General features: G+C 52.5%; 1 protein-coding gene across 5 annotated transcripts in view; it reads left to right on the forward strand.

Annotated features, from left to right (window-relative positions):
• prkcaa (protein kinase C, alpha, a) overlaps window positions 1-22,672 on the forward strand; it is a 106,886-nt gene that overhangs the window by 77,329 nt on the left and 6,885 nt on the right. Inside the window, exons 8-18 of one of the 5 annotated variants that reach the window (XM_084684786.1) lie at window positions 179-272; window positions 3,919-3,945; window positions 5,273-5,413; window positions 5,644-5,817; window positions 7,186-7,277; window positions 7,666-7,728; window positions 7,932-8,070; window positions 13,440-13,520; window positions 15,195-15,302; window positions 19,208-19,348; window positions 21,290-21,310. In XM_084684786.1, coding sequence (XP_084540912.1) covers window positions 179-272; window positions 3,919-3,945; window positions 5,273-5,413; window positions 5,644-5,817; window positions 7,186-7,277; window positions 7,666-7,728; window positions 7,932-8,070; window positions 13,440-13,520; window positions 15,195-15,302; window positions 19,208-19,348; window positions 21,290-21,310 — 1,081 coding nt within the window. Of the gene's footprint in view, window positions 1-178; window positions 273-3,918; window positions 3,946-5,236; window positions 5,414-5,643; window positions 5,818-7,185; window positions 7,278-7,665; window positions 7,729-7,931; window positions 8,071-13,439; window positions 13,521-15,194; window positions 15,303-19,207; window positions 19,349-21,289; window positions 21,311-22,672 lie in introns of all 5 variants that reach the window. The other 4 variants (XM_084684787.1, XM_084684788.1, XM_084684790.1 and 1 more) reach the window with 4 other exon arrangements.

Consider the following 22,672-nt stretch of genomic DNA (forward strand, 5'->3'; position numbering starts at 1 on the left):
CCCTCTCCCTCCCTTCCTCCGTCCCTCCCTCTCCCTCCCTCCCTCCCTCCCTCCCTCCCTCCCTCCCTCCCTCCCTCCCTCCCTCCCTCCCTCCCTCCCTCCCTCCCTCCCTCCCTCCCTCCCTCCCTCCCTCCCTCCCTCCCTCCCTCCCTCCCTCCCTCCCTCCCTCCCTCCTCAGGTATAAGATGTTGAACCAGGAGGAGGGAGAGTACTACAACGTGCCCATCTCTGAGGAGAACGACGGCAACGAGGAGCTCCGTCAGAAGTTCGAGGTGAGGTTTCGCTCTCAGTGTGACATCTGCGTTCGCAAGGAGGCCGTCACTGGTGGCTCAGGCACTCGCTGAACACCCAACTGTCCAGGGTCCTGGGGTAGAGCTATAATTACTACCCATTCATCAAATTAAACTAAATTAACACTTTTGACATTTGTACGGTACCGTGTGGGATTGATTGACTTGTCGTCCCACTTCACTATGGTATAGCAGTCAAGCGTTATCTTGTTTAATATCACTAAGAATGACGTAGATTAAACACGTGCGTTAGGATTTGATGGATATGTTTGCAATGATACTTTTCCGAACTTGGTCGATTCATCGCTTTTAAGTCCTTGAAGGCAATCTCAGAGCCTCTCAAACCTCATTCATCTCGCTTAATTAAACCTCTCCCGCAAAACACACACGCACACACACGCACACTCTTCCCGTACGAAGGGACCCATTCGCGCATGCGCTCGGCGAGCGACTCTTTCCTCATCTCCAAAAGTGTTGTGTTTCACCTCGACCGCTGTCTCGACGTGTATCTGACAGCCTCGCGTCTGCTCGAGGTCAGGCCCTCTGCCGGAACACGTCAGCCCGGCTGGCCCTATGAGCCGGGCCTGAACACAGAGTGACACGGACGAGGCGTGAGAGAGAGAGCGAGGAGCAGCCTTTAGACGGTCTGTCAGAGCGTCTGTCGCCGGACTGGAAGAAGTCTGGCGCCTCGCTCTGACACTGTGCAGAACCCATTAGCACTCACTCACAGGGGGAGGGAGGGAGGGAGGGAGGGAGGGAGGGAGGGAGGGAGGGAGGGAGGGAGGGAGGGAGGGAGGGAGGGAGGGAGGGAGGGAGGGAGGGAGGGAGGGAGGGAGGGAGGGAGGGAGGGAGGGAGGGAGGGAGGGAGGGAGGGAGGGAGGGAGGGAGGGAGGGAGGGAGGGAGGGAGGGAGGGAGGGAGGGAGGGAGGGAGGGAGGGTATTAGGAGGTGACCTGTCGTTGTAAAGGCTCATCCAAGCAGCTCAAACGTGGATTCCCATCTGTTCAGAAACACACTGTGTATACACAGCAAAGCCTATGTGTGAGAACATCTTTAACATGACTAAATTAGCATCCAACTCGTGCCAAGATCTGTCCTCACTCTAACCAATCAAAGAAGACCTAATGTCGTACTTACTATACAAGAGATGTATCGAAAAAGTTGTTAGCTTACATGGTGAGGGACATCATTCGATGCTTTTTCAGTGTTTGAATTGTTTTGTCATGTCTGTTGCAGTAATGGCTTTGTATTTCAGTATCATTCTTTGCATGTGTGGTGGATCATTTTGCTTGTAACATTCTGTGTTTGATCATCTGTTTGATTAGTTATGTCTTGGATCTTCTGTTCTGTTCATTTCTGTCTCATGCATGTGGACGACTGAGGGATGCTAGCCACAGGAAGACAACCGGGGGGTTATTATTTGTTGACAGGCGATAAGAAGGAAGGCGTGGTTTTTACGACCATTATAGCCGGGATCCAAACATGAAAAATGTAGCTGTTCAACAGATGGATAATTACTTGAATCCATCTGGGGTATTTCAGAAGCCCATTTGAGACCGTTTGGTATCAGAAGCTTTGAGACGCTGTCTGGGCGTGCGCTGCTTCTGATCCCCATCTGATGAACCATCAGTGGTTTTATGTGTGTCTGTCATTGATTATTCTGTGTATTGTCTTGTGTTTGTGTAATAGTGTTTTTTGCTTAATAAATACTTGTTCGCCAGACATTGAACATGTTCTAGTGATTACTATTCACAGAAATTCCACCACACATCTTACTATGTATGTGGTTGATTTGCCATGGGAAACACGCTGGACAAGTGAATCAGTGCCAATTCAGACCAGTTTTTCAGTCTAGAAGGTCAACTGGCTACCGTGAAACATGAGAATCTCTCCTCACCTAAGTATTTCCCATCTATCTGTGTCTCTGCGCAACAGGCTTTAGTCTGGAATGGGTGACCTTTAAAACACGGGCAAGGTCAGCACAAAATGTATGGGATCCTTCCATGGTGTCATTCGGAGGACCGCGTGTCAAATGTTGATTTACCGTACTTGCCAAAGGTCAACCGTTAGGCGTCACTTTGTGTGAGGTCACTTTGTGGCCGTGCGTTGATCGTCTCTCGACATCGTCCGGTTGTGCTTCTCTGTGGTTCTCTCTCTGATCGCCCTCTTCTGAACCCTCCCCTCCGTCTGCTTTCGTCTCTCTCTCTTCCTTCCTCCCTGTCTTCCTCTGTCTCTCTGTTTTGGGTCTGCCTCTCCTCAGCCTCCGTCTATCTCTCTCTCTCTCTCTCTCTTTCCCTCCGTCCGTCCATGCCTCCGTCCTCTCCTGTCCTCTCTCTTCCTCCTCCGGTGGAAGACCTAACAGATGCCCTACACGTTGTCTTGCCGATCCCAACACCTGCCTTTCTCTCCCCCTTTTTCCCCTGCTATCGCTTCCCAGGACTGCCAAATTAATTATCACTTCCTAAAGGTAGTTCTCTTCTCCTGTCTTCCCCTTTACTTCCTTCCACCCCCCCTCCACCCTCCCCCCCTCTGTTGCTATGTTGCTCTATGTATGGTAACTATTGCCTCCCTTCTTTCACTGTCCCCTCACTGATCATTTGTAAGTGGTGAAGGCTACTGCAAATAGATCTCATTGACTAACAGTTTCTTCTGTATGTTGGGGTTGGGTTAGGTTGGAAACAGGAACTGTTAGACAGAGCGTGCTATCCCCATTAATCATTCTTTGGTTAAAAGCTGTCATGAGAAAACCAATTGTGTGGTCGGTTCCCAATTCCAGGTTGATCTATAAACCCAGATTGAAAGTGCTTCATAAATTGATTCTGCCTGGTTCTTCTTGACTTCCCCCCCCTCTCTAAGTCTGTCTGGATCGCCCGGGAAACAAGGAAGAGGGATTGTAGAACAGCTGTCATTGATTGTGAATTGATTGGGGTCAATAGGTGACACCCATAAGATTGAAGGGAATTGTTAGTGAAGCTTTTACACCCACCTCAACGTTCACCCATTAGCTCCTCCCTCTCTCCCTTTGTCCTCCTCTTTTTCCTTCATCCCGTTTCCACCCGACTTACTTTGCCCGTCCGACTTTTCAGTTGAACCTGTTCTGCTCTGACTTTGATGTGCAGTCTACTGGGGAGTTAAACAGAGAAGACTCTGAAGGCCTTCATGATGTTTCACCGTGGTTGAAGTGACTGGGAGCACTCCCTCATTATCATTCTGCATGCCCAGTACTACAATGTTATTCTCATGTTTTCATAACAGTCCACAAGGGGGCCAGCATCAACACAATCTTTGTGTCTATTTCTGTTAACGTACCCATGCATCTATTATGCGATCGGAAATAATACTTTGTGTTTACTTTGGTGTTTTTGACTCAGTTGTTGGTCACATATCAGAACCGTGGAAAATGTAAGGCCGTTTAATTTGGTGTTTGGCCACCAGGTGTCCCCACAGCACACCCACGCTCCTCCAGCCCTCACCCAAAAGACGAAGGCACTCGTGCTCCCAGAACCAGAGTTCTGTGTCTGTGAAAGTGTGTTTGCACGAGAGAGAGAGAGAGAGAGAGAGAGAGAGAGAGAGACCCCGGTTCAGTCAGCCATCTTGGCTCACCCCCTCCCCCTCCCCTGTGGTTGCAGGCCCAGGCAGTGGACCGCTCTGTTCAGGTGCGTCAGACAGGAAGTAAGACTGCTCGGCGAGGCTCGTTCATTGGCTATTAAGCTTCCAGGTGTGCTGTGGTGCTTCCTGCCCCCCCCCCCCCCCCCCCCCCCCGCCCCGCCTCTTAACTGTGACAAAGCTGACTTTGATGGGAGACACCGTTAACCACACTAAAGCTTCCTGCCATTGGCCAATGGCATGTCCCTCAGTGTTGAGGTGGGTCTGATGCCTTGTCCTGGAGATGCTTTTTGTAAAGGCGACAGGCAACTGCTTGATACTGCCAGCGTGTACGTGGATACACAGGGAATGTTTACTGTGTAGAATGAAGTGAATGGACCGGTACGCCGAGGAAGGTCCTAGCATGAGTTTGCCTTCTTTTTCAAGCTCATGTGTTTGGCTCGAGCTTCTGAGGTGTGTGTGTGTGTGTGTGTGTGTGTGTGCGTGCTGTGTGTGTGTGTGTGTGTGTGTGTGTGCGTTTCTGGGGGAAAAGAAGAGAGGTCTCTCTGACATTCGTGAATAAGACATAAGGAGAAATTGCACTTGAATTTTTTATGACGACCAACCAAGGGAGTGAGCTTCGACAATAGGCTGGAGACGGGAGAACGGTGCGTGCGTGCGTGTGTGTGCGCGCGCGTGTGTGTGTGTGCGCGCGTGACCGCTTGCACATCAGCTTTACGGAGCATCTTGCCGTCAGTGAAGCCAGCATGAGTTGCGACTCCCTGAGTTTTCCCTTTGATTGCCATGCTGTAATAAGAATCCTTGCCTTGCCTTGAAGTAGGTGGCACAATTCCCCATGATGCACACACCTAACTACAATAATTACATTTAATGACACATTATTCAATCACATTATGATCCCCAAGGGGTCAAACCAGACTGAAATGAGAAAGCCGCTTAACACATGTCAGACGATTGTCCCAGCTCACTTCCATACCCCTGAGAGTCGACAGCCGACAGCCGACAGGACCTCAGCCAAACAAGCTGTAGCGTGGCCCAGATAGGCCAACATCTGCTTCCCCCCCTTTGAGTTTCATGAACTGGAGCTGGCCTGACACACGGGGAAGAGGACCAGCAGGAGGTCATCCCCTACACCGCATGATCCTGGATCTGATCTCCTCTTCCTGGGCTCTCCATCCGTGTCTGTGCTCCCATCCTGCTCCGGGATGACCGCTCCATCGCTCCATTCATCGTCTTTAGTCCCGTGGACTGGGTCTGGTGAAACGGGGAGATCTGGGTGGGGGTCGTTCGGGGTGTGTGTGTCTGTCTGTGCGTCTGTCTGTGTGTTTGTATGGTTCTGAGTGTGTCTCACCCTCCGTCCCCTCCTCCTCCCTGCAGAAAGCCAAGCTCGGCCCCACCAAGAAGGTGATCAGCCCATCGGACGACGGCCGGTCCAGCCTGCCCTCCAACAACTTGGACCAGGTCAAACTGTCCGACTTCAACTTCCTGGCCGTGCTGGGGAAGGGCAGCTTTGGCAAGGTGAGGGGGCGGGTGGTCAGTGAGGGGTCAGTCCTATTGGAAATCATTACCAATCAGCCAGGCGGGGATTTTATCTGGCTGGGAGCCTCTTTTAGCCTGTCAGTTTAGCACAGAGAGCTTCCACTCAACTCAAACACAATCCGAACGCAGGCGAATCCCTCCCGACTCCCGACGAATCGAATCCCAAAGACCCCCATCCCCGACACAAACTCTTTTCCCGCGGCGCGCAGGTGATGCTGGCGGAGATGAAGGCCACGGAGGAGCTGTACGCCATCAAGATCCTGAAGAAAGACGTGGTGATCCAGGACGACGACGTGGAGTGCACCATGGTGGAGAAGAGGGTCCTCGCCCAGCAGGACAAGCCCCCCTTCCTCACACAGCTTCACTCCTGCTTCCAGACCGTGGTACGCACACACACACACACGCAAAAATACACACACACACACACACACATGAATACACGGGGGCATGCCGCGTATGTTTACATGCGCACACATGAATACATCCGGAAAAAAACGCAAGCGCACAAACGCGCGCAGGAGCGTACACAAATATGCACGCGCGCATCCGCACTCCCATTTTGCGCAGGCATTGTTTGAGCCGTCATGCATACTATACCACTATGATGGCACAGACAGGGCACACAACGTATTGTATAATGTCACACAGAGACACACACGCCCACACACACAGAAGGTTCAGTGGCTCGTTCTAAGTTTGAAGCCGTCCGTGCAACTTCTTTCCTCCTATCAGGTCCTCATTCATCTTTAATCCCTCAATCTCTCATGGGACCACAAAGGGCATGTGTCACAGTGTATTGAACACACACACACACTTACACACACGCTGAACGCACGTACACACAGTCGCACACATACTGTACACACACACACACACACTGTTAACACACACACACAGAGACATCTTCCAAATGGAAAGCACATTTTGGTCTCAAAGTAAAGCCCGTAGTGCTGTTATCACCCCTGTCTCCTATAGGGGGCCTGGACATGGTGAAGAGTCATTATTTCAGCACAGTCTTCTCAGTGTGACAAGCCGCTGGCCTGTGATTGGCTGAGCAGCAGAGGCACCAGGGAAGCTGTCCGAAAGACTTAGTCTGACATGACCACGCAAGGTCACACACCAGTTTAGAATGAGTCCGACCTCCGAGCTGTCAGCACCTTTGTCTGGCTGGTCCCTCAGAGCCAACTGTTGATTGCATCAGAGCAGCGTTGCCATGAGACAGCACCAGGAAGAAGGGGTCATGCGAGGCCTTTGTCCTCCCCGTCGTGGAGGGTGTCGGAGGGAGGCTTGGTGTGATTGACAGAGCGAGCTGGAGGAGGAGGAGGGCGGTCGGTCCGTGGTGAAGCAGAGAGGGTCATCCCAAGCGGCTCTTCCTTTAGCATCCTTGCTAGCAGCTCGCCATCCGGGAGCACCTGACCTCCACGCCGTCACAGGATAGGGAGTGTCCAGTACTCACGGCAACCATCAAGTGCTGTCGGAAAGAGGGTGTGGGTGTGTTGCTCTGTGTGGGTGTGTGTGTGTGAGAGAGAAAGAGAGAGAGAGAGAGAGAAAGCGAGAGAGGGAGAGAGACACATCTCTCAATGGGTAGGATTTCTTGCACCTAATTGGGAAATAACGCCTCTTCCCCTCCCTTCATTGTATCTGTCCTCCTCCCCCTTTCCTCCTCTCCCTCCTCCACCTCTCCCTCCCTCCTCCTCCCCCCTCTACCTCCATCCTCCCCCCCCTCTCCCTCCCTCCCTCCCTCCCTCCAGGACCGTCTGTATTTCGTGATGGAGTACGTGAACGGCGGAGACCTGATGTACCACATCCAGCAAGTGGGCAAGTTCAAGGAGCCGCAGGCCGTGTAAGGCTAATACTACACCAGGGAGAGAGAGAGAGAGAGAGAGAGAGAGAGAGAGGGGGGGGGGGGGGATCATGACAGAGTGAATGTGCAAGACGGACCCAGCAGTCTGAGAGTGAAAGAGATGAAAGAGAGAGAGCGTGTGTAAGGTATTGAGAGGGTTTCGAGTGAGATCATAAAAGAGAGAGAAAAAGATAAGCCTGTGTGTGTGTCTGTGTGTGAGAGAGAGAGTAAGAGACAGAGAGAGAGAGAGACAGAGAGACAGAGACAGAGAGAGAGCGAGAGAGAGAGAGAGAGAGAGAGAGAGAGAGAGAGAGAGAGAGAGAGAGAGAGGGGGGGGGGGTTGGGGGGGTGGTAAGGACTGGAGACATTGATCTGCTTGTCATTGCAGGTTCTATGCAGCAGAGATCGCCATCGGCCTGTTTTTCCTCCACAAGAAAGGAGTCATATACAGGTGCGTTCTGACTATCCCCTGGCCACACTGGAACCCGTCTCCCACGGAATCTCACAGAAGGGAAATCCACCTTCCATTAGAACTGTCATCGTTAGCATACTTTAGCACTGGTGCTAACTTCTGCATGGCATTGATATGAGAGAGGTTCGAGTCCCCCCACACTTGAATGCAGCCTCTGACGAGGTGTGGCTATCTCGTCACAGGGACTTGAAGCTTGACAACGTGATGCTGGACTCGGAGGGCCACATCAAGATCGCCGACTTCGGCATGTGCAAAGAGAACATGGTGGAAGGGGTGACCACGCGCACATTCTGTGGCACCCCCGACTACATCGCCCCTGAGGTAGGACGCCGTTTGTGTTTGTGGAGGTTGCGTGTGTGTGTGTGTTTGTTCACCGTCGTTTACTGAGCCCCCCGTCGCCCTGGTTCGGAGTCGACAGCTCAGGACACACACAGCCACACACTCACACACACACATCCACACTCACACACACACACACACACACACACACTCTATAACAACGTCTCAGACATCTCTGTAGCCCTTGGCCTGTCCAAACACATCCCAAACAAGGCCCAGACACCACGGACCACCGTGTCAAGCTGCAGCTCCCCTGATTTTGACTATGAGGAAAAAATGAGATCCAAAAGAGCCAAGCGGGTTTAAAAATACAATGTTATACACTAAAGAACAAACATCCTTATACTGTTCTCCTCGCTGTAACAGAGTTGATCCACCCTGTGTACCCTGTCCCCTTAAGAGAGACAGATACTTAATATCTCTTAGGAGAGAGATACTTAAGATCTCTTAAATCTTACATTTACATTACATTTAGCAGACACTCTTATCCAGAGCGACTTACAGTAAGTACAGGGACATTCCCCCCGAGGCAAGTAGGGTGAAGTGCCTTGCCCAAAGACCCAACGTCATATGGCACGGCGGGGAATCGATCCGGCAATATTCTGATTACAAGCCCAACTCCCTCACCGCTCAGCCATCTGACTCTTAGGAGAGAGAGACTTAAGGTCTATTAAGGAGAACTTGTAGAGAGACACGGTCAATATTTTCTGCTTTCCATCCATGCAGGTGTGTGTGTGTGTGTTGGGGGGTGGGTGGGTGTGAGCGCGTGTCTCTCCACACGTCCACACCTCTCTGCGTGCGTGAGCCCGTGCTGTTCTCCAGAGTGTATTCCCCTGTTCCCCCGCGTGGACGGCCAGTGTGTGCATGCCTATGCCTGCGTGTGTGTTTGGGGTGCAGGTGTGCGTGCGCGCCGCGCCCCGGTCCTGAATGAAGCCCAGGGGCCTGCGGCTGGTGCAGCATACCATTTTGCTCCAGCAGCTCCCCCCGCCCTTCCACCTCCCCACCCCCCCTATCTACGCCGCGCTGGGCCGGGCTTCACCCTGACCTACATGGCCAGTCACTGGAAGCTCCTGTCTGAGAGCCACGCTCACGTCCACTCATGTGAATTGATAGCGGTGTAACAGACCGGGGACGGAGCGGGGGGAGAGAGACATACTGAGACGGGAGAGGGACGGAGGATGTGAGAGAGCTGGCAAAAGACGGGGAGAGAGAGGGGAGAGAGAGGGGGAGAGAGAGAGAGAGAGAGAGAGAGAGAGAGAGAGAGGGAGAGGGAGAGGGAGAGGGAGAGGGAGAGGGGGAGGGAGGGAGGGAGGGAGGGAGGGAGGGAGGGAGGGAGGGAGGGAGGGAGGGAGAGAGAGAGAGAGAGAGAGAGAGAGAGAGAGAAAGAGAGAGAGAGAAACAAAGCAAAGTAGGGAGAGAAGCAGACAGAGTGAGGGTGATAAAGAGAGCGCAACAGATTAATCTGCCACTGTCACAGACTCAGGCCATCGCTCCTCCTCTCTCCTCCCCCTCTTACCTCCTCTCTCCTCCCCCTCTTACCTCCTCTCTCCTCCCCCTCTCACCTCCTCTCTCCTCCCCCTCTTACCTCCTCCACCTCCCCCTCTCCCTCCACCTCCTCCTCCTCCCTGCTCCACTTCCTACTGTGTGACACCATGGTAGAACCAGTCGGCTTCCCCACTCACATCTGTCTGGGTCATATCAGGTGATGTTGGCACTTTGTCATGATGACATGAGCTTTTCCTTATTCCCGGCACTAAAGAAGGCCAGGTGTGTTTTTCAGTGTGTGTGAGAGTGTGTGTGAGAGTGTGTGTGAGAGTGTGTATGAGAGTGTGTGTGAGAGTGTGTGTGAGAGTGTGTGTGAGTGTGTGTTTCTGTCTCTGAGCTTAGGAGCAAGCACCAAAAAGCAAAGTGTTTTAAAGGACACTTAAACCTGCTGTTTTTAGTTTTCACTCTAGTCACCATCAGGTCTATTTGGTGAGGAGTAAGTTACACCATTCGCTTTTCCTCATCAATACCAGTAATTAGACTCCCTCTCACGCCCCACAAAAAGTTAGACAACACCGAAAATAAAATCGTTAGAAAAAAACAATTGGAGCGATCACTGAATTGTCCTCTGGCTTGACGTTGCGGCTTCAGACAGCTCCACTTCCTTATTTTTAGCTCGGTTGCAATTAGCAAAGGCTGACAGATGTTTGCAGATCCGAGCAATTAGTGGCTGCGTTAGTTCTTCTGTGACATTGGAAGGAGAAGTCGTGAGGAGGAGAAGGAAATGGAATTCTACCAACAGTCAACTTCGGCACTCGACAGTCGACTTGTCCCACACATTGCCTCTCTCCTCCTGACCTCCCTCAGCGCTCGATAAAGCCCAGGTCTGTTTTCATCCTTGACGACGTGTTTCAATCCAGAGACGGAAGATGGCGGTTACGCGAGGCAGTTAATGCTCACATGCTAACCGCAGGAAGCAATCACATCACAACAATGTGACGCTCCGTACGCACGCTCTGTAGAAGAAGAACGTCGATTGATCATGCGGTGTGACACACACTGGCAAGGAGTGGCTACACCCAACACACACACACACATCCTCAAACATCCATCGATGAAACTCCTTCTCAGCTTTTTCTCCCAAACAACCTGACCCCCGCGTCACAGTGCTGCATCGAAACACGTGGGCCAGATCGAGACACCACACGCATCCACGACATGCCTCGCTCTACACCCTGAAGTCGACATCCAAGGAAAAAAATGCTAAAGACCTATGACAGGACATGGCTGTACTTTTAAATCCACTTATCCCTCACTGCAATGCCAACGTAAACCCCCCCAAAGGAGCAGAGCGGGCCTTAACGAACGAAACATCACGCACCGCCTAGAACACATCCACCGCAGGCTTCTCTTGGATCGTTCCTCTCTCTTATCTCTGAGAGACTTCCACGCGGACGTCGACATCAAAGTAACAGCCTGAGATTGTTTGTGTTGTGTGGCAGCCCCGGCAGTGTTTGTACTGTTTAGCTGCGACATGTTCCAGTCCTCCATAGAGTGCCAGTTATTGCTTCCCTACACGACGGGCGAGGGAGGCTATATTAGGAGCGTAGCTGGATGGGCTGGGGGTGGGCGCTTGAGAGTCTGTGAGCGCGATCCAGAACTGTCATGTGGCGTTAGGGATGACGGGAGACGTCCGCCGCCGCCGCATGCCACTTACACACACGCGCACACACACACACACGCGCCCTTGCGCACAAACACTCTTGAGACGCGTGCGTCTAAAACACATGCAGGACGACTCTCGCCGCATCTCCCCAGACATGCAGCGAGAGACCGAGAGACAGATAGACTCACAGACACACAGACTCACAGACACACAGAGTCACAGACACACAGAGTCACAGACACACAGAGTCACAGACTCACAGTCTCATAGACTCACAGTCACAGACACACAGAGTCACAGACACACAGACTCACAGTCTCACAGAGTCACAGACACACAGAGTCACAGACACACAGACACACAGTCACAGACACACAGACACACAGACACAGAGTCACCGACACACAGACACACAGAGTCACAGACACATACAGTCACAGACACACACAGTCACAGACACACAGAGTCACAGACTCACAGACACACAGTCACAGACACACAGACTCACCGACTCATAGAAACAGAGGGAACCATGACGAACTGACCGAGAGCGTTGCGTGGCGTGGATGGCCGAGGCCACGCTTTGTCCGTCTGGATCATGCTCATGACGACGGCAAAACAAGAGAGGCATCGCACACGCACACCAACACACGCACACACTGTCAGTACACATGCCTAGAACTTAAAGCATTTTCCAACTAGAAAACAGGACACAGAGCCTCCAAAATGCAAAGACTCACACACACTCACTCACTCCGACACACACACACACGCGTACACAAGGAGTTGGAAGGTCATGTGCTCCAAACTGTAACTGTCCAGTGGCATCCTGACTTGCCGACACTGGCAAGGACGGTCGTGTCACATTAGTGCCACTCGACGGGATGGCCCGAAAGAGATCTAAATGTCCTCTCCTGACACGTTCTAATTACCCTCTCCTTTGGCCTGTCCCCAGTATGAGCCTCTGCGTTCAGACAAAGTGGCTCCACGCGGAAAAACAGTAGTCATGCCAGTCTCCTCCGTTTACTGGTTGACAGCTCTGAGATCAAGGTCACAGACTCGTGCAACAGACATCCTCGCCTGTTTGCCAAGACCGCCCCGATCCGCCCGGGGATCGGGCCCCGGGGGGGGGGGGGGGGGGGGCGCTAAACAACAGAACAACAAGTGTTGAGGTTACGCCAATGCCCTTCAGCCCAGATCCACGAGGCCTGCTTTCAAGGCAGCCGGTGTGCATCCTCTCATCTCCAGACGCTGTAGAGCCGAGGGCGCGACCCGTCTGACCCCGATTGTAGACCAGGCGGACGCGTGTCCAACTCGGTAGGTTCGGAAGTGTCCGCGCGAAGTCAAGCCTCGCATTTGAACAGAACGGTTGACTTCATCAAGTCGACATTGACCTTCCTTTGCCTGGGATAGTCTTCTTAGTCTTTGATCAGAATCGTCTTCCACGAGATCAGGTCTCCCTCGGGGAGGAAATGGATACAGAGCGAGGAATAGCGAGGTGCTGGGTGCATGCTAAGTGACTCAGCAGGGTGTATTTTATCCTGTCATGCAGGATAAAGCTGTTGGATTTAGGCCTTGCATGTCATCCTCCATGAACATGCATCGGGGTCAGCCCCAGGGCCCGTTTGATAAACACGACCGTGCAGGGTTTGCGTTTGAATCCCTCGTCTTCAAACAGGGTAGACGTGTGTGTGTGTGTTCTTGTCTCCTTACGCTTACGTGTGTGCTTGTGGTGTTTACCTTCGTCGAAAGATGTTGCGCTGTATGCTGTACTGTAATTTGGTTTGTTGCTTAACATCGGACAAAACACACATACACACAGACAAAACACACACACACACAGACAAAACACACACACACACGGCTCCAATTATGCATGTGAAAAACAAAGGCCCTCAGCGCAGGGCTCTTTGCTTGGCTCGTTGCCTGGCGACATCATGGCCTCTTCCATGTTTTCCCCACCTCTTATTGACGACCCACCTGTCCTCTCCATCAGTCTCGCCCAGAGGTGTGAGGGTGAACGTACGAGTGCGGATCATCCATTAATACCCAGGCTCACTGCCGGTGTGGCGCCGGAACGTTCCTCCGGTGTCACACACCGTGTGCACGTATCAACACCCTGACATCTAAAAGGTTCATGGCTAATCGAGTGCAACGTTCTCTCTGTCTGTCTGTCTGTCTGTCTGTCTGTGTCTGTCAGATTATAGCATATCAACCCTACGGGATGTCAGTGGACTGGTGGGCCTATGGTGTGCTGCTCTACGAAATGCTGGCAGGACAGGTGAGTGTCACACACACACACACACTCACCCTACAAATTGTTACTCGTGAGCGTATATCAAGGGTCCCGTGCACACACTCACACATACACTCACACACACATACACTCACACACACATACACTCACACACACATACACACACTCACAAACACCCTGCCACATCACCACATCTGCTCCAGATGTGTAAGGCCCCGGGGGTCCCTGCGGTGTTGACCCCCCCCCTCACCGGCAGGACACGGATGCCCATTTGGATGCTACGTGGCTAATTGGTAACAGCAGTTGTTGCTAAGGGACTAAGCTAGCTCTGTGTCCTTACTCTATTCCAGGCCCTACTGTTTTAGACTAGCTGTACCTGCAGCCAGGGGAGGTCAGTCAAGTGGGAGAAAAAGGTTTATTGTAAGCTGTCAAAATACTGAGCTTGTGGTTGGCAATGATGAAGGTGTAGGCAGATAATGGTAGCAAGACCTTTCACTCCGCTTGCCTTAAGGTTGGCAATCTTAGTCTTAAACTCTTTTTTGCCCTCTCTTTCTCCCTCTTGCCTCCTGTTTCTTCATTGTATTTATTTTACTCCCTCCATCATGCCCCTCAGCTTTCTCTCTCTCCCTCTCTCGTGTTTTCTCCATTTCTTTCTCTCTCCCACAAACCATTTTTTATTGATTTTTTCACTTTCACCGCTTTCTCCTCTTCCTTTGTCTTTCTCCATTCCATCCCATTTTGGTCCTTCCTTTCTACCTTCATTTTCCGCTCCTTCCCTCTTCCTCTTTCTAAAAGCTGTCTTCTTGCCGGCAGTCTGCCTGACAGACAAGAGTAGCAGGCCTGTCAGGGTGCTGTCAGACAAGTCACTCTCTCTCTCTCTCTCTCTCTCTCTCTCTCTCTCTCTCTCTCTCTCTCTCTCTCTCTCTCTCTCTCTCTTCTCTCCCAACCTCTCTCTCTCTCTTTCCCACCCTCGGTCTCTCTCTTTCCCACCCTCTCTCGCTCCCACTCTCTCTTATTCTCTCTCTCTCTCTCTCTCCCACCTTCTCTCTCGCTCTCTTATTCTCTCTCTCCCACTCTTTTTTTCTTTGTCTCCCCGTCTGTCTCTCTCACACTCTTTCTCTCTGTCTGACTTTTTCGGTCTCTCACCCTACACGTCCCTGTGTCTGTCTCCCTCTCTTTTTGTCGGTGTTTGTCTCTGTCTCTCTCTTTCCCCTTTTTCGTAGATCTCAGAAAAAGTAGGTGTTGCTATGGTAACAGCTAATAGGGGGTGGGGGGGGGGGGGTTATCCACAGACGATAGTAGTTCAGGGTGTCTGTGGTCCTTACACTGGGCTGCATGGCACTAATGCCTCTTGTTCTGTTACCGGGTTTCGAAAATGGGGAAAAGTAGAAAGGGAAGCTGACAGCATAGTCAGCATACGCACCCGCTAACCCTGCTTGGTATTCTGACTCAGGTATTATTCTCACTGTTTCAATTTCCATCTATTTCCACTCGCACAGTCACGAGGGGCGAAATGGGCATAGAGCCTACAATTAAAAATAACCCAGAAGCGAATCCCAAATAAACATGGTGAAGAAAAAAAAAGTACCAATAAACGCCTCTGCTCTCGAGAGTGTCATCTTGGCGACACCGCAGGACGGTAAACATGTCTGGATCGCCGCGTGCCACTAACGTTTTCCCTCTGCCTCCGCCCGCCAGCCTCCGTTTGATGGGGAGGACGAGGATGAGCTGTTCCAGTCCATCATGGAGCACAACGTGTCCTACCCCAAGGCCATGTCCAAGGAGGCCGTCTCCATCTGCAAAGGGGTGAGTTCCACACCGCCACTGTAACCGCAGTGACCACCGCCTGCGTCCCTGTAGCCACAGTGACCACCGCCGCGTCCCTGTAGCCACAGTGACCACCGCCGCCTCCCTGTAACCACAGTAACCACCGCCACGCCACTGTCACAACCAGTAAACACCACCACGTCCCTGTCACAACCAGTCACCACCGCCACGCCACTGTGACCACAGTAACCACCGCCACCATGTCCCTGTCCCTGTCAGAACCAGAATACGCCTCCTTATCCCTGGTATGACCAGACCATGGGGATGAGAGCCATGGTGGGGTCCCTCATCCCAGGGGACGAACAGGAGTTCTAGTCTGACCCGTGTAGCTCCAGGCTTGTCATAGAAGGGACCACGGAGAGGAGCTGCTGCACATGGTCACTCAGAAGACCTAAGGGCACACGCACACGAGCGCACGCGTGGAGAGAGAACGCGTTGTCCTGTGTTTGTATGTGGCTTGTTTCAGGATCCAGACGATACATGCTAAATTCCCAACGAGTGGACGCACTGTGTGTGTGTGTGTGTGTGTGTGTGTGTGTGTGTGTGTGTGCGGGTGTGCACGTGTGAGGGCACCCAGGAAGAGAGCAGTAGGAGAGATGTGTGTCCTGGGGGCGGAGCAGAGTTGATGAGCTGTGTAATGACACGCTCGTGTCCCCTAGTCCCCCCCGTATCCTCCTCAAGCACCCCTCTCTTTCCTCCTCCTCCTCCCTTCTCCTCTTCCTCCTCCTCCCTCCTCCTCCTCCTTTCCCTCTTTCTCTCTCCTCCTCTTCCTCGGTATGGCCCAGTCCTGTCCATGCTCCGGGAGGGGTCTCTGTCATCCATGTTAGCCCCAAGCCTAATGGATACGTAGCGCCCGGCAGGATTCTGACCCAGAAAACAACAGAGGTGGGGAGAGAGGGAGAGAGAGAAGGGAGAGAGAGGTTGGGAGAGAGAGAGAGAGAGAGAGAGAGAGAGAAGAGGGAGGTTGGGAGAGAGAGAAGGAGAGAGAGAGAGAGAGAGAGAGAGAGAGAGAGAGAGAGAGAGAGAGAGAGAGAAGGGGAGAGGGAGAGGGAGAGAGAGGTTGGGAGAGAAGGGGAGAGAGAGAGAGAGACAGAGAGAGAGGGGGGGGGAGAGAGAGAGAAGGGAGAGGGAGAGAGAGAGAATGGGAGAGGTTAGGTGATAAAGAATGAAACAACGCTGAAGGCCAATGACTGCAGGAGGGACCGTCTCGCCACCTGAAAGTGGAGCACAGCTGGAAAGCCAATCGAGACAGAGAAAGGGCCTCGAGCATACAAGATGGATTCACCCCCCCCCCCCCCCAAAGAGCGTCTCCCAGTGAAGCCCTCTCAACTTGGCGTTCCACCCTCGTGACTCTGTGAACCATGGAGGACGGAGACCTCCGGAAGGCGTCGGCGGAGTCCTCAGACAGCTGCTGTCGAGCGTCGGCGCAGGGTGTGAAGCAAACAGCAGCCCCCTCATCGTCTCCACAGCTGTGGACGAGGCTTTGATCCAACACCGGGGCCTTTGTGGAGCGGGCTATCCTCTGAGGCCCCTGGGGGACTGAAAAGGGGAAATGGAAACGCGGTGCGTGTGCGCGTGCGTGTATTCAAAGCCCGCTCCCCTCCGTGTTAGCGGGCGATCTCCAGGCTTACCAGGAGCATCTACAGTATCTGCCCCACCCCATCACCCCAACCCCCACACTCCCTACTGTCGCTCAGCAACCATCTGCTCTCTCCTCTCCCTCTGCACCACATCAGAAGCTTGGATATCTCCAGCCAGCGCAGTGGGTGGTGATGGGGGGTGGGGGGGGGGGGGGGGGGCACAGGAGTCAGCAAGTCTCTTTCAAATAGCTCAAAATAGCCACACAAATACACGTTTGTCCAAAATACGTAACCCGCATGCGGGGAAAAAGCCACAGCACTGTGATGGAAATGCTTCTAACAGTTGGACACCAGACGCAGAGATTCGTGTTCTCATCTTGCACGGAAGGGGTTCAGTCGAATTCACTTCACATACATTGACACAGGCACATCATGTGCTGTGCTGTATACAGAAATGGAACTAGACGCAGCGTTCTGTATTACTTGGGGTCGTCGTCATCTGAGCGTCATTTACTGGGCGGATGACCTGCAAACACGCTTAACAGCTGGGTATTGCAGTCTTTAACATCTGAAACACTTGGCCTGTCAGAAAATGTGTTCTTTGCTAATTAGCATCCATGATACTGTTGGACTAAGGAGTGAGGGTGTTTTTGAAGGGTGTTTTTAGCCCCGGAGTTGAGGAGTGACAGGGTAGGAGAGGAGCAAGCCAGGGTGCTGACGGCAGGAAGTGTGTGAAGGGTTCTTTCGATTCAGCTGGTACAGGGAACACGAAGACCTGAGAACACCGAGCTGCAAATTACTTTTCACTCTCCAGCAGCTGCCACTATCAAGAGAATGGATATGTGTGTGCGTGTGTGTGTGTGCGTGTGTGTGTGTGTGTGTATGCGTGTGCGTGCGTGTGTGTGTGTGTGTGAGAGAGAGCCGGGGGGAGGTGCTGGTTTCTAGCTTCAGGTGGTTGGGTGTTATTTGGGATGTTTACATCACCGCGTTGCCTTTTACCGACCCACTGCTGTGTAGCTGTAATTTGAAGTCGTGATGGATGGTAGATGTGTGTGTGTCCGCACGCACGCACGCGTGTGTGTGTGTGTTTTGCGGCTCCCTGCCCGACAATTCTCATTTCTTTCCATGGCTCTTTCACTCGGAACTTGTGATGGGTTTTTCACACCTCGAGAGCTGTGGAGCTGTCACACACTCATACACTGCAGCTCGGACTCTCTGGATGAGACTCCCTGGATGGGACTCCCTGGATGAGACTCCGTGGAAGAGACTCCCTGGATGAGACTCCGTGGAAGAGACTCCCTGGATGAGACTCCGTGGAAGAGACTCCCTGGATGAGACTCCGTGGAAGAGACTCCCTGGATGAGACTCCGTGGAAGAGACTCCCTGGATGAGACTCCGTGGAAGAGACTCCGTGGATGAGACTCCCTGGATGAGACTCCGTGGAAGAGACTCCCTGGATGAGACTCCCTGGATGAGACTCCCTGGATGAGACTCCGTGGATGATGAGACATCACACTGGTCTACTGTCTCTAAAAACAACACACAACAACATCACAAAGACTATCTTACCTCACCGTTGTGTGCTACTGTGTGTGTGTGTGTGTGTGTCAAAGTGCACGTGTGCGTCGATCTGGGTAATGATGCCTGACCAACATTTTCTGGGATCCTTTCTGGGATTTTAATTATAAACTTGGTCTGCACAATAACCATCTTGAGCAGAACGCCTCAATAACTGCTACCTATTTAAATATCCAAGTGAAGATGCATTTATCAAATGTGCATTTAAAGTGTGTCCTTGCATTGCGCTTACACGTTTGTGTGTGTGTGTGTGTGTGTGTGTGTGTGTGTGTGTGTGTGTGTGAAAACAATATGGCAAGACGGGGAGACAATTGTATCACTTTTTAAAAACCCCATCTGCTCTGCTCCCAACCCCCTGACCTAGAAAAAGAGAGAATGAAAGACAACAACCAAACGCCACACGAGGGAGGGAGGGAGGGAGGGAGGGAGGGAGGGAGGGAGGGAGGGAGGGAGGGAGGGAGGGAGGGAGGGAGGGAGGGAGGGAGGGAGGGAGGGAGGGAGGGAGGGAGGGAGGGAGGGAGGGAGGGAGGGAGGGAGGGAGGGAGGGAGGGAGGGAGGGAGGGAGGGAGGGAGGGAGGGGAGTGTTTACTGGTTTATTTCCATGTCAGCCCATGTTCTCGTTTTCTGTCTCCTACTGTAGAGTATATATATAACAAACGAGTGTCACGCGCGACTGATCAGAAAAGAGATTTGACAGTGTCCTTTCTGACTCCCCCCCCCCCCCAGCTGATGACCAAGCACCCGTCCAAGCGCCTGGGCTGCGGGCCGGAGGGAGAGAGGGACGTCAGGGAGCACCACTTCTTCAGACGCATCGACTGGGAGCGCCTCAAAAACCGGGACATCCAGCCTCCCTTCAAGCCCAAAGTGGTGAGTCACCGTCGACTCATCCAGGACGCCCGGCAGAGGTGTTCACTGTTGACACAGCGCTCCCGCTGTTCTCGACGAGCGCGTTCTCAGCGCGTCCCTTACGATGCGACCTCGCACACACCCCAACGGAAGGGAAACCACACACTTTTCCTCACCTTCACCTGAGTCGTGTGTGATCTGCTACGTGAGACCGGGCAGAACCACCCTGGAGAGCTGGATGTGTTCTCTTGGTTTACTCTCTGAGACGTTAGCCTGGCGCTGTGAGTGCACACACACACACACCCAAAGGCTTGCACACACGCACACAGGCACACACATACATGCCCACACACACACACACACACACAGAAGCACACACAAACACAGAAGTGTACACCCTCGCATGCTCACACACTAGCATTCCCTTTACACCTTTACGACACGCGTGTGCAAACCCCCACACCTTCGAACAAAAATACACTCTCTACCCCCCCCCCCCACACACACACACCCCCCGAGGTGGCCTGTCAACACAGCAGACCCCCCTTTCCAGGTGGACCCTCGTCAGATCGGCCCCCCTCCAAAGCCCCCGGTCAGCCTGGAGTCTGTGAAAGGCAGCGCTCCACTCGGTGTTCCAACACCAGAGATTTCCCCCGGGGGCGCCTGCCGCCGTCTCCCTCGGTCAGACACAGCTACAGACAGCCTCTCCTCTGCCGACAGGGCGTCAACGCGACCGGGAGGCGGGCCGAGGGCGACGTCACACGGCTTTCTCTTTGTTTCCTGTTTACCGAGCAGTGTTGAAGGGGGGGGGGGGGGTCGTTTGTGGCGGGTAAAAAAAGACCAATCGTACTCATTTACATTTGAATCCTGTTGCTGCCTATGCGGCTGACTTTTGTCAATGGAGGACGAATCGTTAGGAGAAGGGTCCATCATGACACCGTTTGGTGTTGTGGCGATAGCACCTGACGCGTGTATTTATGGTGTGTTCACTTTATCTGTGTGGTTAACGTTTCGAGCTGCATGTCCATGGAGACCAGTCAGAGTGATCCCAGACGGACAGAGAGACAGACAGAGAGAGAGACAGAGAGAGAGACAAAGAGAGACAGAGAGAGACAGAGAGAGAGAGAGAGAGACAGAGAGAGAGAGAGACAGAGAGAGAGAGACAGAGAGATAGAGAGACAGAGAGACAGACAGAGAGAGAGAGAGACAGAGAGACAGACAGACAGACAGAGAGAAAGAGAGAGAGAGAGAGAGAGAGAGAGAGAGAGAGAGAGAGAGAGAGAGAGAGAGAGAGAGACAGACAGACAGACAGACAGACCATCCCTTCCGAACTCACATCCTCAAAGACAAATAACAAAACACGCAGCCACCGCATGTTTCACACACATCTCCCGTCCATCCATATTCCTCCCCCGGCAACACATCCAGCTACCAATACATCCAGCTACCAACACAGGCCAGCGCAGCAAGCCCACAGCTTGGACATGCATCGCAGCTGACGCAATTGACTGCAACCGTGTGTTGCGTGTTCCAGCACCTATGATGAGAGGCTTCTCCACAGCAGTGTGCCTTAATACGGGACCTGTCACCCCCTCATATAAAGCGTCACACTGACCCTCCTTGATGACAAGTACTTTTAATGTATCCGGCAAGAGTTGCAGATATTGTGTGGATCTTTGCTTGTTTATTTGGGGTCCTCAATGGACGAGTGTGCATAATTGATCACGTGTCCATGTATTATGAATGCTCCGTGTGTCTCTGTGACACGGTCGGCCGTTCGAGGCAAAGGAGTGTAACTGAATTCCCTGGCGTGGAATGAAAACGGAGGCTAAAGACACGAAGTAGGTCATTCGGGGTGCGTGTGTGCATCTCTGTGTTTTACGTGTTTGTGTATGTGTGTGTGTGTGTTTGTGGTTCATCTTCAGTTTAAATATGTAGCTCTCTTCTGTTTCAAACCCCAAGGGTTCCAGCTTCTCTCACAAGGTGTGTTTCTGTGTGGATGTGCATGCACCTGAGTGTGTGGACGTGTGCTCGTAGTTTCCGACATTTGTGTGTGCGCAATGGTATCACACAACTTCTGGGAAGTTGTGTGCATGTGTGTGCACGCTTACCGAACTGTGACTGCATGCGCATGTTTAGAGAGACCGTGTGTGTGCGTGAGTGAGAGGGTGAGAGAGTGAGTGACTGAGTGAGAGAGAGAGAGAGAGAGAGAGAGAGAGAGAGAGAGAGAGAGAGAGAGAGAATAAGAGAAACAGAGAGGCCAACCTGTCCCCTCTTGACCTACATATAATCCATCTGGATACCACCGAATCCTGATAACAGTCCATTACCACAAAACACCATCATTAAACCTGTCCTTTCACTTTTCTCCATGCCTCCCTCCATCTCCCTCCCCTGCTCTAACCCTGGCTCTCTAATCCCCCTCTCCTTTTCAATCTCACTCCCTCCCCATCAGCCAAGTCGGAAATTGCAATCAGTAGTCAGGTACTGTGCGGTCTGAAGTATCTAGCAGTGACTATTGGAAAAAGACTAAGCTGATAAAAGGACTTCTGCAGGTGTCCTGAAGGGTGAAATGCCTGATAGCCCGTCCAGACTCACACTGGACGCCCACTTGTCAATAGATGCAAAGCAAAGGCTTGTTTGGAGGGAAGGCGGGGCTTCGACAGGTGGGAGGGGCCTCAGGACAGAGCTAAAAAGGTCATGTCTGAAGACACACGTACGTTTACATTGAGCAGACACTCTTATCCAGAGCGACTGACAGTAAGTACTGGGACATTCTCCCCGAGGCAAGTAGGGTGAAGTGCCCTGCCAAAGGACACAACGTCATTTGGCATGGCCGGGAATCGAACCAACAACCGTCGGATTAATTGCCCGACTCCCTAACCGCTAAGCCATCTGACCCGTCTTACACACACACTCTCCACGGTCACACACACACTCTCCACGGTCACACACACACACATTTCCACATTTCCATTTTTTCTCATAGACATATGGTTCTGCACACACACACTGATTTGCGGGTTTTCTACACATATGTGAGGTTGTCTCTTAGACATGTTTCTCACTCATGCCCACCACTCTGCCTGCTGTGGTGACCTGATCCGAGCAGCTCGCTTTAATAAACAAAGTCAACTCTTTTTCATTGTGCTGCTTTCCTTGGCCCATCCTCCCTCCGACAGAAAATCATCTAACATACACACTCTTGCATATTTTGACGGCCAGTGACTCACTGAGAGTCAGGGACTCGTGTCAGAGTCACCCACCGTGTTTGGTTTTCGTTCATGCCGAGCGACTCCGTTTCCGTGTGAGAAGCGAGTCCAGCGAGTGGATTCACGCATCGAA

The sequence above is a fragment of the Hypomesus nipponensis genome, chromosome 21 (genome assembly GCF_054491055.1).
Source record: "Hypomesus nipponensis isolate SF chromosome 21, ASM5449105v1, whole genome shotgun sequence".
NCBI lineage: Eukaryota > Metazoa > Chordata > Actinopteri > Osmeriformes > Osmeridae > Hypomesus > Hypomesus nipponensis.